The following is a 16,936-nucleotide window of genomic DNA, read 5'->3' as shown; positions in this document are numbered from 1 at the left end:
CTGGATCTGGCTGTTACATACAAGATGAGCAGCACCATCACCATGTCTCACTGCGTTTGTAAAGAGGACAGAGGTTTCAGGAACACCAGTCCTACCTGGCTGGTGTGCAGTAGGGTTATGTTGAGAAGCACTGCCTGAGTCCCACGCTCCAGCCTGCTCTGAGGCTTCCAGCCCAACCCAGATCATCACAAAACGGTTGTGAAAGCACATAGTGGCACAGCTGTAATAGCTTGAAAACATGCAAATAAGAGTGAGGTGAGAGCAGAGGTCGGTGCCTGGAGTCAGGCAGCTGCTTTCCCTGCTAGAGACCGTCACTAACAGCCCCTCTCATGCAGCCTTTGCCAAGGCTGGAATTTGTCCAAGGTTTGGCTTGAATTGGGTAAGAGCAGGCTGACAGGTGATTTTTTTTCTCTACTGCAGAAGATTAGCATTGACATGCTTTTTAAAATTAATTGGCTTTTCACGTTTTTTTGTCATTTTTCTCCCACTTTGGGCAACAGATTGCAAGCAGGTGATTCAACTTTCAAGTTGTCATTAAGCTTTTCAAGTCTTGAAATATTTGGTTTCAAAGACTCAGTGAATAACTTAAAAAAAAAAAAAGAGGACTTTTCCCTTCTAAAGTAGAGAACATGATAACAAGAATTGGATCATATAACAGAAAAACCACAGCTCATGTCAGCTAAAGGCTGGGACTGAATTGAAGTTTCTGCTGGAACCTGTGAATATGTTTGAAACTTTTGTTGCTGAGTGTATAAAGGCTGAAGAATTGCACTCCAAGTGCAGCCTTATTCCAAAAGTGTTTGTGTGAAACCTGTTTTAATTGCTCTCCTGGTTTTGTTCCAGCTGGTCCTGCAGAGCTGAGGGGCAGGGATGTCCCCTATGGAGGGAGAGCAGGGTTGTCCTCTGATTCTTTTTTTCACCTGTATAGCTTCTTTGGAGAGGTGAGACGTCACACAGGTATTGTGAAGGGCTTTATTCACACTGCAGCGGTTCAGTCCGGCATTAAAGCATTGGCTCTTAGTGGTCGTGTTGGCTTGTTGGGCTGAAAGAACCTTTCCTCCTCATGCTTCAAAATTAAGCGTTCATGTGCTTTCTCTCTGTAGCTGCAAACCACAGGGAATAAAGCTGACATATTCTTTTCACAAAGCCTTTATTTTTCCTTTTTAGAATAGATCTCCTCAGCATACCTGTAAGTAACAGGTTTTTGGCTGCAACATTTAAGTTTGTATGTATACATATTGCCATTCAGCCCCTATGTACAAGGCTGAGCCCTTCTCAGGAGCTGGGAGACAATGTGTGCAGCCACCTGTGCTGACTTGCTGACTTGTTCATGCAGGTAATGGGACGGGACTAGAGTGAAGATTCACAGCGCAGCCTCTGTTGCCTGGATTTCAGGGACATGCCATTTCAGAGTTAAGGGTACAAGTTCTCCTTCAACCTTTATTCCCAAACTAGAGTTTTCAAACCTCTAAAACACCCCTTTCAGCTTGGAGACTTCAGCACAGGAAGGTCCAGCAAGGGTCTCTGCTGTCTTTTCTCTAGGTGGGAAGGCTTTGGGTTCTGTAGCTAGGGATGGCAGAAAGCTGCCGTGGGATCTCTGTGCCACCAAACGGCTTTAGAGTCCGGCCGTGGAAGCATGCAGCACCATCTGCTCTGTAGTAATGCCTTCTTCAAGATGGATCCCCTTCAGAAGATGGAGCACATAATATAACCAGGGAATTTCCTGGTTGCTTTCCATAAGCATGTGATACCCTTATCACTCACATTTATGGTACTGAAAAAAAAAAAAAAAAAAAAGGCTGAGGTTTCATCACAACTGTAAGCCAGTCTCAGTGGGAACTACCACCAGAGATGAAGCCCTTCCATCTCTTCCATCTCCTGCCCATTGGTCCTGATACTAATGAGCATTTCTTCAGCTTCTCCCGAGGTCTGGTGAGCTGCAAGCCGGACAAAGCTACTGAAGGTGAGAGGCTGTTCATGGGAAGAAGGCAAATGTGAAAAGCTGATGTGAAATGAGGGTACGGTGAAAACATTCTGTACAGGCTGGGGAGCCAACTGATCTGTCAGTAAGGATGAGCGTGGATGAGAGAAAGTAAGGTTGAAACTGCATATTTCACTGAATGCCTCAGATGCTCATTTCTTTAAATAAATCCAGATTATTTAATTTCTCCATGTAAAGAAAGACCAACAATCCTGACTACTACCAAGGCCAAAAAACCTTCAAACCCAAACAGCTAAGCAAATGAAAAAGATTTGTTTTCCATGTAAGAAACAGGGAGAAAAATGGATGAAGGAATAGGTACTGGCCTTCTGTCCTGGAAAATGTGGGTGTTAGGTGCATCATGGTAGCATGCATAGTTGGGAAACAATAGCGACAGTAGATGAAGAAGATATCCCACTGATGAGGAACATATTTGCAACCATGCCGGTTATGATTAGTATTTTTAAATGCTTCCTCTGCATTTATACGTATGTACATGTTTTAATGAATTAAACACAATGAAATTATCCATCATAAATGCAATAATCACCCCACTGTGGCAGCGAAGCAGCATGCCGTTTCCAGCTTCAGCACCAGGAGGCACCAGGGCACCACGTTCATCCCTCCCAACAGTGCACGATCATCGTTGGGAGTTGGTGGCTATAGACAATTAACACAGCCGTAGCTGTGAAGTTTTTCCCTTTTTGGGGGAACTTTTGCTGAGACAATACACTGGGCGAATTGTCACTCGGTGGGTTTGCTCAAGGCAGGCTAAAGTCACACTCTCATTCCAGCACGCTGATGAGCTGGCTGAGAAGCAGCAGCTTGCCAGAGCCGAACACTCTGATGAGGGCTGGGCAGCGATCGTGGCCCGACTCAGGCCAGTGATGGCCCTGGCAGCAGGGCAAACACACACTTTTTATTTTGAGTTCAGGTCCTGACTGTCCTCTGTTGCCTGTGCTGTGTTGGTCATTTGCTTTCACAGTCACTCTTAACCTTCACCTAGCTCTTGAATGGCTAGAGATAGAACAGTGGGGGTTTTATGTTGTTTTGGGGTTTTTTTTGTTGTTGTTGTTGGTTTTGGTTTTGTTGTTGTTTTTTTTTTTTTTGAGAACTAGCACCAGATTCCTACACTTACTTGGGCATGTGAGGGGTCTTATGAACAGTAACTCCGGGGTTTGATTTGCTGAATCTCTAGGGTTTTTTTTCTTTTCTAAAATGTTTTGCATTTTACTAAACTTATAGCATCACATAGAGAAACTTGAGAATGGAAAAAGTTTATGGACCCCGATTCTATGCAATTTTATAGCATAGAGTAATTTCTTCAATACAAAAGAGCTTCAAACTCACTCTGAAATTTTTAAGGTCCTAGAAATACACAGAGATATTTACCTTAATCAGACCCTATCTGGAGAAACATTTTCTCAGGGGACAGCCAGACTCTGGATGTTGATACTTCAGTAGCACCATCTTTTGAGATGCTTCCAGGAAAACAGCAGCCTTGTAATTACAGTACTTCAGTTCCTATGGGAAAAAGCAAGAGGAGATCTACTTCCAGCAAGAATTTTCATTAAGAGGAAAGTGACCCAACTGCTCCATCCTGGATTTCTCCAGTGAGACTGTGGAGGGTCATGATGGAAATTCCTCTGATGTTTTGTGTTCCTGAAGGGCTCCCGGGTTTGTCTCTCTGGGGTTGCAATGAGCTGGACATACTCTGCAAGCAGTGTGATGGCAGCTGTTACCCAGCAGTTCTGGCTGGCACATAGGCCATCTGGCTTGTCCTGCCAAACTTAAAGTTGGACTCAGACAAATGGTGAGTTCTTCTTTTGTGCCGAGAAAGCCCCTAGGTAGGAAAGAGGATGTAGCATCGACTTCATGGGACCCAGCTGTTTCATCCATTTGTGCATCCGATCTTTCAATTTTAAAGAAATTTGGTCTGAACAATGACAAGAGGTTCACCTATGTCCTCTGGAGCAGGGAAGATGCCCCGTGTGCTCCTCTCCCCTGGGGCCGGTGCTGTAGAGATTCTCTGTCTCCCAGTCTTCTGTTTTCTCCAGGGCTGATGAACACCAGCACAGCAGGACAACCCTGGGGTGTGCCCACTGCTCACTGCAGCGCAGGAGGAGAGACTGAGGGGTTGGAACTAGCAATGTATTATTTCTTCTCTTATTTGAAGGACTTCAGAGAAATTTACATCTAAAAAGAGGATGAGTAGTAACACAGATCTCTGGCAATCTGTACATCTCAAAGGCTACATCTCCAGCCCTGCTGCAGCTCCTGCCTGACAGCAAAGCAAACTCAGCTGGTCTGGTCTGGCTTCGTTATGCTGGATGAAGCTTTGTAGAAAATGATGAACATCAGAGGATGGATTATAAACATAAAAAGGACTGGTATACAAAACCGAGATAACTAGATGTGAGGCATCTGGTGGATATAAGATCAGTACTGGATTAAAGATAGTTTTTATTTTTATCTAGTTACTTAAGGTGTTTTAAAATACTGTTCACAGGTTTTTATCTATTGCTCTTCTCTGGGAGTATGTGAAGAACTCTGCAGGTTGTGCCACACCAACCAGCTGCATGACAGAGGAGCTCTTAGCAAATTTGCTATATGTAGTAAAACCGTGTGATCAGTTTATTACAGGTTTCAGTCACAGAATCATCTAGGTTGGAAAAGACCTTGAAGATCACCTAGTCCAGTCCTTAACGGTCTGAAAGGTTTCAGGCACAGCTTTTAAACTGAAGATCACTTTATGTCCTATTAGTACTTGTTGCTATTGCAATATCTATAAAAATGAATCAGAATAACCCACCTTGGTTTTAAATATTAAAGATGGTGGTTTATGGTATAAGATATTTGCATTGAGCTAGTTTTACAACTAGCTTTCAGGACAAAGGCAATAGCACAAGAAAAATCTCTGTGAACTGATTAGTAGCCAGGTGTTCAACTTTATTTAAGTCACATGGCCATTTCATGGAGCAGAGACTGTCCTCATCTGGTGTGTCTCCTCTACGCTGTAATGCAATAGCAGTGCTTGAATTAGAGAGAAAGCAGGAGATTTTGCTACTGAGAAGAGAGGGTTTGAGACCAATGACTTTTAAGGTGACTCACTGCAAGTTACCTCCTTTCTGAATCCAGAGGAAGGGCATCACTGACTGATCAGAAAGAGCATGTAAATACTCTCTAAGCACAAAAGGTTGATCCTGGGAATCAGAACAGGCAACTGCTTGCTACAACTATCTAATCCCTTAATTGTGATGGGCATCAGCCGTAACTCATCCCCATAGCTAATGCTGCTGTACTGAGCACCTGCCATGAAAAGCCAGCCCAGCAGAGACAAGGCTCGTCTCCAGTTAGAGAGAGGCTGGTTTAATACAGATGGAGCTTGCAGCTTGCAGCAAGGGATGCATGGCATGTATCTGCATCACCCGCGGAGGGAAGCTAAACACTCTGTGAGGAACAGGAGCGCCCTGCTCCCTGTCTGCTCCAGTGAGAGGAACCAGTGTTGACAGAAGCCTCTTTGGGCTCACCTTGGTTGTGATGGCACTGGCTCTGCCACAGAACCCTGCCCACAGGGAAGTCACGCTTGGGGCAGCTGGCTACTCGGGAAGCTGACATGTCACCTGAGTGGGCGAGAAAGAAAATATATAAGCTGCTTTTGGTTTTCACTTTGCATAACCTTAACGAGTTCAGCCAGAAAAGTATTTTCCCTTGGACAACCTGGTGGAGAACAGCCATGTGTCAGGTGTGCTCTGGTGGCATGGCAGCTTGGTACCTCCTGACCACCCACTTGCTCCCCTTAGTATGGCCATTTTTTGCCAGTGGAACAAGCCCTAACCCCTAACCCTAAGCTAGCAGGGCTTTTCCCTGGCCCCTTCCATCCCCGAAACCCATTCCCTCTGCAACTGGAAGTGAAGGAGTTAACCATTCCAGGCTTTCTCACTTGTTTTATCCAGAAAATTGAAACATGTAATAAAATGTACTGATTTTTCTTAAAGTCAGTGCATGATTTACTGCTTCACCTGGAAACTCACTTTGTTGGCTCCCAACTGCAGCTGCTGCTGTTTTGTACTGGATCAGTGGGATGTTCCTAACCTGAAGGAACCATGTGGAACAGATCCAGGTGAAAGGGATATTTATTTCCTTTAAAACCAGGTATTCTTTCCCTTCTTAAAACATGCTGGCCTTTTGGGAGCTGCTTTTATAACTAATGAAATTACTGCTGTAGGTTCTTTCTTTTTTTTTTTTTTTTTTTTTTTTTTAAATCTGATGAGCATGCACTAGAAACACAGCTGTTTTGATTGAAGAGTGCTCTTATCTTTTTGTACCTTCAGGGTGCTCACTCCAGCACAGCTATTTTATTATGGGTGGCTTGCCATGTGCCATAAATGTGTGCTTTTTTTTTTTCTTTCTGAGTAATTGTGTCATTGCAGAACCCGCCTGTTTGCCTTTCCATGGCAAACCTTTCTGTCGGCTTTGGCAAGTGCTCGCTAGCACTGGAAGTTTTGCTGCTGCTGAGTGATTTTCCAGCAGCACCCAGCAGCTCGGTGCAGGAGCTGTGAGCTGTGGAGGCTCCCTCAGGTTTGCTGTCCCTGCAGGAGCCTGGCTGGGACCTGACTCCTCTCACTGATGTTCTGCCTGGTCTGGTGCATCACACGTGGAGCTTGTCTCACCCACTGTATTTTTCTCACCCTTTTACTCTTGCCAGAGCTGTGCAGTGCCAGGGGGCTGTGGGGGACCATGTGGATGCAGGGGTGAGCGCCAGTGTGGGCTCTCCCCACTGATGCTTTTCTAAGGTCTTCCCTTGCCCTACCAGTCATGTCCATCACTTGCACATGCAGAGGGAACAGTGGCTGGGAAGCATCTGCTTGCAGGGATTTTCAGGGAGACCCATTCCTTCCTCTGCTTCTCACACAGCAGACTTGGTGCTGGAATTACTTGTACTTTATAAATACTGTCACTGCATTTAAAAACATCATAGACAGGGACCCACTGCTTCAGTTGCCCTGTTTATACATGCACAGAACTTGACATGCTCATTATTTCCTTAAGAATATAAATACCTGTCAAAAACACAGACCCAACTCTATGGTCTTCACTTGGGAAGTGTGATATAGGCTTAACATGCAAACAAGATCATTCAAGATGGACTTCCAAAAGAGCTGTTGTCAAATGAGCAAAAGAAAAAAAATTCTTACATTTTAGCCCAAGAGGTTGGTGTTTTTGCAAGCTGTTGTATTTACAGGGAGGAAAAAAACCTAACAGTGAGAAACTCATACTGGAAACCACCCAACTTGATGCGCTGAAACTATTTTAATGAAAGAGAATGGAAGCACCTGGAAAGCCAGAGCTTTGAGTTAATTTCTATTTCACAAGTGGATCTGGTGTAAAACAATGGCTTTGTGAAGGTCAGGATGGGCTCCGGAAGCCTGAGGCCATGCTGGGCAGGGGTTGCTCCCACATTTTGGCTGAGGATGGCCTTGGGACACATGGTAGAAGTCAGAGACAGGGCACCTTTAACTAAAACACAGTCCTCTCTATAAGGGGTGGCTCAGCCCTGCTCCACCTCCGTGGTGTCTCCCAACACAGTGCAGAGGCTGGGTTCTCACAGCAGCCTCGGTTGCCTTCATGGAGTACTGATTCAGAGAGACATTGGTCTGGGCCTCCCTTTAAATAAAGAAAGTATGCTCAGAGTATGTAATATTTGAGTTTGAAAGAGCGGATACTGTATTCACTGTGGTCTTTGAGCAGAGGGGTGGCAGCAGCAAATGCCTGACCAAGGCAGAAGTGGAGACACGAGCCCAGTACAGGGCTCCAGGGGGCTCCTGGGGGCACTGACAAACACTTTTAAGTATTTAGAAGACAATAATAAATTAACATGGTCTCTCTGCAACACACGTCAGATTAATCCAATTTTCTTCATTAATACAGCCCCTGGCATGGTGGATAAAGGATCAGCAGCAGATGGGATGTTTTCAGTAAATGGTTTGATACTGTCCCACACTATATTCTCATATGCTAAACACAGTCAGGGTGGGCTGATGTTAATCGATACGAGGTAGGTGCAAAACTTGCGAGGCAAGAAAGGGTTTTACAAAAGCCCTCTCGGGCTTAGTTTTATTTGATATTTTCATTCATGGCTTAGTTTTATTTTGATATTTTTATTCATGAAAATAGAAGGTAGCTTGTAAAGGCTGCAGATGCTGCCAAAGGACTCCAGGCATCCTCACGGACAGGGCTAAAATCCAAAATGAATATGAGAAACTGGAGAATGGATCCAAAAATCAAGAGACTAAAATGGAAACTGAGTCCAGTGCAAATTGCTACTTACAGGAAGGAAAAGTGAACTGCCTATGTACAAACAGGAGCATAAAGGCAAGGCAGAAACTGCAGCAGAGGCTGTGGGATCCAAATGCACCCCAGACTGGCCCTGCCACCACGGGTGACGTTGATGTGGATGATGATAACATCTCACCAGGGCTGCTGGGGATCTCCTTTCTGTGATCTTTCTAGACCTTGGCAGGAGAATGCTCTGCAGCTGAGCAAGCTGTGTGTCTAAGCATGACATCAGGATATGGGTAAGTTAACTCATCCTAGGAAGTGCTATTACAGGCTAGTGGCTGATGTGCTGGAATCATAATTTAGGATTTTTAAAAATGTATTAAGACAAATCCCCAAGTGTATTTCATCCTCAGTTGTTGGAGCAGTTGGGCATGTGACTGCTTGTGTTACTGCAGCCTTATTGTGTCGTGATGCTGCCACTGTTCCATTTCTTCTGAAGTCTTTTTTCTTACAATTTACTTAGGCCAAATGTCGTTGTAAAGATTAGGACAGGAAAAAGGAATGAAATGGGGGTGGTGGGTTTTTTTTTAGTTGTTATTAGGCCTACTGCTTGCATTTTGTAGGTTGCCCTGGTCTCTTCTCCCTCCCTCTGCCATGTCCGGAAAGGCTACATTAGACCTGAGAAGGTGCTGAGGAAGGGCAAGAAGGAAGGCTAATGGGTACAGCAGTGTTTCTGCGCAAGGAACAGTTACAGAGATCTGAGCTGTTTGGGTGGAAAGAGACAACCCAAGTGCTCTAGGATGGAGCCTGTCTTCCTCTTTGAACTGGAGAAGGTGACCAAGAAATAATTGCTCACTACCTCTCATGGTGCAGGCAGCAAAGGTGTTCATCACATGGAACAGGAATGAAGCTGATGACCAGTAAGAATTTTTTCTTGCTGCTTGTGACTGAATAAGGCAGCCCACTGCCTACCATAAGTTTATGTGGGTCCAAAACACAACAGGACACGTTACTGAAAGAAAAAATGGGTGGCCAGAGACAAGCACAATCTCTCCTGCTGGGGAGCCCTGAGCTGCAGCGTGTTGGGGGCTGTGGATCTTGCTGGGACCTCCTCGCTGTGTAACGTGTGGCTGATAATCCTCTTTTGCTAAACATCTGCTGTTGGCTGTTGTTGGAGACAGGATCACAAACTGGTCCGTCCTGTAACTATCCTGCTTATGTGAAAGCCTGAGGCTTATTTCTGCTTTTCCACAGTACAGTGAACCAATACTGGAGAACAAACCGAAGTATTAGTGTTCCAGCAAAAAATGAACTTGTACAATAAAAATTTAGAACAGTTTATCTTTGGGCTAATTACTTGGGTTTGTTTAACAGCAGGTTTTGGCAGAGCTGGTTTTGATCCTGTCTTTGATTTTGCCCCTAAATCATGACAGTAACCAGGGTCTCTCACTCTGACCTCCCACTTCCCAGTTTATTACCTAATGTTTAGAAACATTTATGCAAAAGTTGGCCAGATGATACTGAGAAATACTTTTATTTCCAGAAAGCTGGCAGCGGGTCACTGCTGTGCCTCATGAGACATGTGAATGAAGACTTGCATAACAGCCTGAAAAGTATAGAGTGAGCAAGACCATGGCCTGGCCTCAGTTGGCTTGAGAAAGCCAAGACCATAGCCAAGAGTCTAGAAAAGTCCTTTTCATTGCAGGCTTTCATGGGCTGGGCTGGCTGCCTCACCCCTCCTCTCCAACTTCCTTTTCTAAACCCAGTGCCTTCCTGGTGGTCAGCTTTGCTCTGGGTTACAAGAGGGGGTTTTTCCTTCCATGGACCATTTCCCAGGTGTGAGAAATGCTGCTGGTTTGGATTGGAACACAGTGCACATGGTGGTACCCTCTGTCAGCAAAGGGCACTGGGCCGGGGGCAGGGAAGGGGTGCAAAGAGAGACAGAGTTTGTGTTTGTGTCTGTATCCATCCACTCAGAGCAACACCACCACCCCACCACCCCCCGGAGACAGCACACAGGGCTGGCAGCCTCCTTCAGGGAGCAACACTGGTGGCTGATGCTTTACAGCCTCTGCTTCCTCAGCAACAGCGATGGGTACGCATACATCCCCCCCTCCTGCTACTTTCTGAACCCCAGGAAATGCCATTTGGACCCTCAGCATCTGTACTGCAGTTAAAATAAGCCACCAGAGAAAGAATACAAGTTCAAAAAAATTTCTTAATTTATTGTAAATTCTCCTTTCATCTGTGCTGCAATTCCAGTGTTCTGCACATTAATAAATATACATTTGTTAAAAAAAAACAACGTCCAGTGTCTAATCTGCCATAAAGCTTTTAAAAAGTCATAAAAATAGGTTTTAATTTTTTTGTCATTAATACAACTGACCCTCATTTACTGCAACAATTCTGATCAAAATAAAAACTACCTACATCTCACTGGGACAAAATATACATACACAGATGTAAAAACAACTAGCATGGGTTATAGACAATGCCTGAGCACACAGCCAAGTGCCAGACCCTTAAAACATTCAAAACATTTTGCAGTCAGAAAATGTCACACAGTATGTTGCATAATTTTTAAAGGAACAGAATCCTTCCTCCCTCTCTCCTTCCAAAGCCCTCTTCAATACATTTCAAAATGCATAGGAATCAAATGACACCAAGATTACAGTATGTATTATTTCATCTTTTCTTCAACTCCTGCAATTTATTTAGCCTAATTTTCTGGTTTTTCCCTTTCACACACACAGTTACACAAACGAAAGCCAGTATTTTCCCAAAAGGGCTGCTATAGTGAACAAGGAGCTCCTGAAAGCTTTGGCAGCAGAGAGCAGGTCACGGCCACACCATTGCCACCCTTTGAGTCGTGTATTCCCTCGACAGGGAGCTGCCAGCAGAGCTCTGTCCCACAGACGCAAACTTTTTCACATCTTAATTTTCCTTTTCTTGTAAACACTGCAGGAGGCTGAAGAAGGTGACAGGCCATGCTCAATTTTCCTATACTTGTGAAACCAACACATTTTGTGGGAAACATGAAACCTTAAGCCTTCCCCGTGCTTTTTGAAACATCAAGATGGCGAGGACTGTGTCAAAGAGCTGGACAGTGAAACCTGAACATCCTTAAAAGATTTGTATTTCTGCTTTGATTAGCAATGTGCTGACTCCAGTAGGAAAGAAATTAACAGTAAAATAAAATATTGTGCCTGAGGCAGAACTTGCCCCACGGGAGGAAGGCCCTCTTTTTGGGGCACACCGAGTGCTGGTTTGTTGCAGAGCCAGACCAAAGTCAAAACCTAGCATACAATGACACCACTTGTTTTCTTGTTCTTGGTAAGAAAATACTGATTTGACTTCTTCCAGACAAGGACTGTGTTGAAATCTTAGATGAAGATACGATTTATTTTTAGTCCTGAAGTTCAGTTGGTGAACATTTCAATGCACTTGAGAGAAGAAGTCAAAACACCAAGAAATGAAAAAACAAAACATTTTTTATGGGTTGTAGAAGAGGTTATGAAAAAAAACATACCATGTTCTTAAAGTGTTCCAAAATTTGTCAACAAAACTTATAAATTATAGTCATGGGTTTTGATGTAATCTTTACTGTACAACTCTGAAAACTGCATTGCATCTTAAGGTGTCTTCCATGCAAACATCAGTTACTTTATCAAACGCCAAATTCAAGTAAAATTGTGCAATGTTCATATAAAAAATATCAAAACCTCTTTTAAATGATTTCCTATTATCAAATTAAGAAGATCAGTATAAATGTAAAATATACAAAGGAATTTTTTCTTTAGCAACACCATACAAAATATATAAAAGTATCTACATTTTTTATATATATATAAAGAATTTTTTTTTCTTAAGACGATGTGTCCATGGGGGGGGGTGGATAGAGATGCTGGCATAGAAACAAAAGGACACTTGTTGGGATATTCCTCCCTAGAGCCCAGCAAGCCAATAGGTTCACACTGTAGCCAGACAAAACTCCACAAGAGATGTCTCCTGGTGCTTGTCTTAAGGCTGATGGATTGACTTACTGTAGGTCCACTGCGATAACATCGTATTTTACTGTGGTTCTCCTCAATAATAAACAACACCTGCAGTACTGTCCACACTGCGAGCAGGTATCTGTCCCTCACAGTGCATCCCTGTGGCCACTTCCATGCATTTTGGCATGGGTTCATGCCGTGCAAGCGTACCACACAGCAGCCTTATCGCAGGCGCATCTGGGCACTGCGTCTCTGCCGTGAGCGGTCAGGAGTCTGCCATAACGTGAAGCCATGTGGGGATCAATGCCCACCTTGTCCTCCTCGCTATGTGGCCTCTGATGAAGTCCGAGCCAGGTAGGCAGCGACCCTGTGGCAAGGAGTCCAGAACCGCGCAGCAGTGGTCACAGTTTCCTGATGGTTCAAATTGAAGTTTCGTTACTGCCTCTGTTAGTGAGAAGAAGTAATCATGCAAGCTTAGGGTTAAACAGGCACAGGCAAACCACGCCACCCAAACCCACCTAATCCTTTTTAGTAAGGACTCATGCTCTGTGAAGTTACCATGCCTTGCCAATCCAGCGCTTGCCAGGGGGATGCTGCCCTGGAGGGGAAGAGCAGCTGGGAGAAACAATTCCAGGTAGTACGCAAGGGATGCCCTCTTTAGAGGAAGCTCTGTGGAGGGCTTGCATTTGGCTAATGCTTAGGTGAAGATGCAAGGTTCACAAACAATCTTACAAGCTGTTAGAAGCCTGGTATTTTAACAGATTCATGAGATCTGCTGTCCAACAGCAGAGTTTTACATTATGCAGAAGGTGCAGAGATAAACCAGTTGCTTAGTACAAGTTGGCTAGTTATTCTCCAGTAATGACTGTACTACCTGGTGGCAGCAGGTAGTTATTGCTCATTAATGACATCTCTGTTTCCTGGCTGACGAGGATATATTTCATCAGCCAGTTCCTGGCAATCCAAAGATGTACTTTTATAGTGAGCTGGGAATGGTCTGTGCACCCAGACAACATGGGTGTATAAAGCATGGTAGGACAATGACAAGAGTTAAAGCTGGGTGAGAAATTTTGTCTCAGCTTGGAGAAAGAATGAGACTATTATTTGTGTTCATAAAAACTGGGACTATATGCATAAAAAGTGCACAGACTTTACATATGGCTGTTGTCCTCATTTTGACTGCAAGAATTATTATGAGTAATGAGGTTTTCAAGAGTACCCTTTGGCTGAGGGCTTGCTCAGCCTTTTGTTAATGTTTGATTTAGTTTACAATGGCAAATACGCACACCAAACGCTATGCAGTGGGTGGGAATCGTGCACCTGGTAATTTAGGGTCAGTAGCTTGATGTGGCACTTTCTCTGCACCTTTGGATCTCCTGCCTAGCAACGATTTCCCTCTGCCCAGCTGGACACCCACCCCATGCTCCCTCCAGCCTAGCACCTTTCCCCACCAAAACACTGGGCTTCCTCAGGGGTCCTCTTCATTGGGGTCTTGCCCCCACCCGCCCTGCCAGACACCCACAACAGCTTCTTGCTGGTCTTACTGGACATGCATCAAAAGTGCTGCTCTCATGTTTACCCTCTACTTCCCCTCCTCTTTTGGTGCCTGGTATTGGTCACATTAATTGCACCTCATTAACCATAGGTCCCTAATGGCCCCAAACACTCTTCCTGCTGCGAAAGAGAGGACAGGTGAAAAACAGAGGGGAAACCAAATGTTCCCATGGTCCAACTGGGGTAAAGGTGAGGGGCTGGGGGCACAGAAGCAGGAGCAGGGGGTAACCCCGAACAGAGCACCACTGAGGGTGTGCATGGCTCTCACGACCCCATGTGGGCACTGCTAAAACATCCCAGATGGCTGGCAGCATGAGGGAGTGGAAGAAGCCCATCCTTGTTCAGGTGATGTGTATAGCCAAGAAGGGCCAGGGAGCTCACCAGGCAGGGAGGGGATAGATAATTCATGTGGACATGGGAGCACAGTTCACTGTGACCAGGGAGTACAAGCACAGCAAGTCCTGTGGCAATGTGATGGGGCAGAGCTAGGTTGCTCTAGTCCACAGCATGCCAGTAACACATCAGCTTGCCAATACAGAGTACGCCCCGGTGACCAGTGACAGGTGTCTGTAACAGCACTTTGCCCTGATACCGAGTTTGGCCTTCACATCAGTGAAACACCATGCCTTGGGGCCATGGTATGCACAAGTCATCAGGGATCTGGCCCAGTTACCAGGTGAAACTCTTGCTCATTTAGGAGTTTGGGGTTGGAAAGTGGAGGGAGAGACCAGAGTTGTGGGAAGTCTGCCAGAGCATCCTGATGTAGCACTTACTCTGAGTCTGAAGTGTCAGCATGTCCTGTTCCCACGTGGACGTTCATGGCCATGCCATTGAGCTGGTCTCGAGACTGCTCCCTCCGAGCATTTTTTACTGTCACTCCTGAGTCTGAGGGAGAGCGGACCCCATCATTTGTCCCCAGGGAAGTAGTCCTGGATGAGATTGTGGTCTGATTGTAATCAGATAGCTTTTCCCGCAGTCGATTCTTCATATTCTTATCTACCAGTGGGGGAGGGTAGGTGACTTTATTTTTTAAGATGCCTGTTGCAGAAAAGAGGGAATAATGAGAATTTTGAAACATATCAGTAATTTTCTTTATCAAGCTAAACACATCCAAGAAGCGACATTTTATATTTCTTAATCAGACTTCTAGTTTGTCACTATTTCAAAACCAAAAAGATTAGACTTCAGCTACTAACTTCCTATGGTGTATTTGGTTGAAGCCATTTGGAAAGTAGTATTCCCCGACAGAGCTACCATATGAACTAATGAATGCTCATTGACAACCCAGTCTCCCAGTCCAGCTGTGAGGGGAGGCTGGCTGCCCTACCTTTCCTCTGCTCTGGCTGCTGGTTATTCTGGTGGGACAAAGGTCTGTTCTCCTTCTGCTGCCCTTCATTCTCCTTGTCCTGTGGTGCTTCATTGCTGTGGTTCACCTGGTTTTCCCTGTGAAGCTCTACGTTGACCTTGGTCTCGACTTTGAGTTTCTGTTTCCCACTGGGGTCCTCACCGTCGCTGGCCGTTACACACTCTGTGGGCCAATAGGGTTTCACATGATTGGGAAGGGTATCAACTGCAATGCAAAAAAATACTAGCTCGAAAAACACTTCAGATATGTTTTCTCAACTGCTGCCCAGTTCCTGTTCGCTGTGGCTGGGGAGGAGTTGAGTGTCAAACCAGAGCAATTATTCAGATGATCTGTGCTGGACGACTGCACTGCCCTTAGGATGTAGCAACACCCACAAAACACCCCCCGTAGGATGGCAGGGTGTCCAAACCCTCTCCAGAGCAAGGTCACTAGCTCCAATACGGAGAAGTGTGAGGCAAACTTCAGTTCTCCAGGGCTGGCGATCCCACTGGCTCCTTGGGGAGGATGGTTTCTGAAGGGTGAGGGCACTCAAGGCACCTTGTGCTGTGTCTGTGCACAGCACCAGCACACAGCCTGGAAGTTTGTCAGGCAAAGCTTACTTAACTTTAGGACAAGATGAACTATGCCTAGAAATGCCTGCACACTGCCATATCATACAGTATTGATATTAATGGCCAATAATTGGCCAACACTTTAGGTCCAGGACCTACCCGACACCACTAAGTCTATGTGCCTGTATTGCATGAGGAGAGGCAGGTATTTCTTCCCTCTGACCTCAAAACAAACCAGCTACTTCCTCCTTCCTTCACATGAGACTTTGCTAGCTGGGTAGCACCATTTGCAAGTGCTGTGGGGACTTGCCTGTAAAGCCCACTCTTTGCCTGAGCACCCTAAGTTGCGGATTTGCTCAAGCATCCTTTTACTTGTGCTCAGTCACCCCCATGAAGAAGAGTTTGGGAGGAAGAAAGGTCTCTAAGCTGAAGACAACAAGGATCTCTGCAGAAGCAAAGCGCAGCGGTAGGGACGCTGTCTCAGTCATACGGTAGTCTGTCAACTTTATTGCACCTACTCTAAAGTTATTTTATAGAAGGGTAGTACCTTTGGGTGTGCTGTGGAGTGGGCCACGTTCATTATTTTTGGAAGTAGATGTGTTCCACTTTTTCTCTGTATCGAGTCCATCTTCCTCACTGTCTGATGAATGGGAAGAGGCGTAAGAGCTGCTGTGTTCATCAAGGGACAGTTCACTGTCGGAGTCTGAATCGTGCTCTACAAATGTGGAAAGGGGAAACACAGCAATAAGAGTGTGGACAGGAGTTGAACAAATATATCTGACAAATGCACAAGGAGAAAGAAAAGGCAGCCATTTGGTTCAGGCCATCCCAGGAATAAGCTGTTACTTCTGTAAGTATACATGGGACTAGTTCACAAGGACTGCGGCATCCATCCAAGTAATTATAGTAAGCACAGCTCAGCTCAGTTAGTGGGCAGGACCTTTTATGTGCATGGGAGGTGCAGAACAGAATAGGGAAACTTTTTTCCCTATTCAATATGCGGAACAGTAACTCTGTAGGATCTCAATCAACACAACACACAGGCAAACAAAGGTACCTAGAAATATTAAGAATCTGCAAATGCACTTAAAAAACTTAAACTGCTACAAGGCAACAAAATTTAACGTCAGGACCTAAATGAAAGGAAATCAGACAAGAGACACTTCTCATTTTCTTGTACAAAACATAGCAGTAAAGGATGATATTG

General features: G+C 45.0%; 1 protein-coding gene across 1 annotated transcript in view; it reads right to left on the bottom strand.

Moving 5' to 3' along the window:
• Positions 1–12,158: 12,158 nt before the first annotated feature.
• CELSR1 (cadherin EGF LAG seven-pass G-type receptor 1) overlaps positions 12,159–16,936 on the bottom strand; it is a 173,875-nt gene continuing 169,097 nt past the window's right edge. Inside the window, exons 32-35 of the mRNA XM_074901601.1 lie at positions 16,277–16,444; positions 15,140–15,382; positions 14,586–14,850; positions 12,159–12,702 (exon numbers count right to left, since the gene is read on the bottom strand). Of these exons, the coding sequence (XP_074757702.1) occupies positions 12,678–12,702; positions 14,586–14,850; positions 15,140–15,382; positions 16,277–16,444 (701 nt within the window). The 3' untranslated portion in view covers positions 12,159–12,677. The remainder of the gene's footprint in view (positions 12,703–14,585; positions 14,851–15,139; positions 15,383–16,276; positions 16,445–16,936) is intronic.

The sequence above is a fragment of the Athene noctua genome, chromosome 3 (assembly GCF_965140245.1).
Source record: "Athene noctua chromosome 3, bAthNoc1.hap1.1, whole genome shotgun sequence".
NCBI classification, from domain to species: Eukaryota; Metazoa; Chordata; class Aves; order Strigiformes; family Strigidae; genus Athene; species Athene noctua.
The sequence above is the reverse complement of the archived record's forward strand: the minus strand, read 5'-3'. Positions and strand labels throughout refer to the sequence as shown.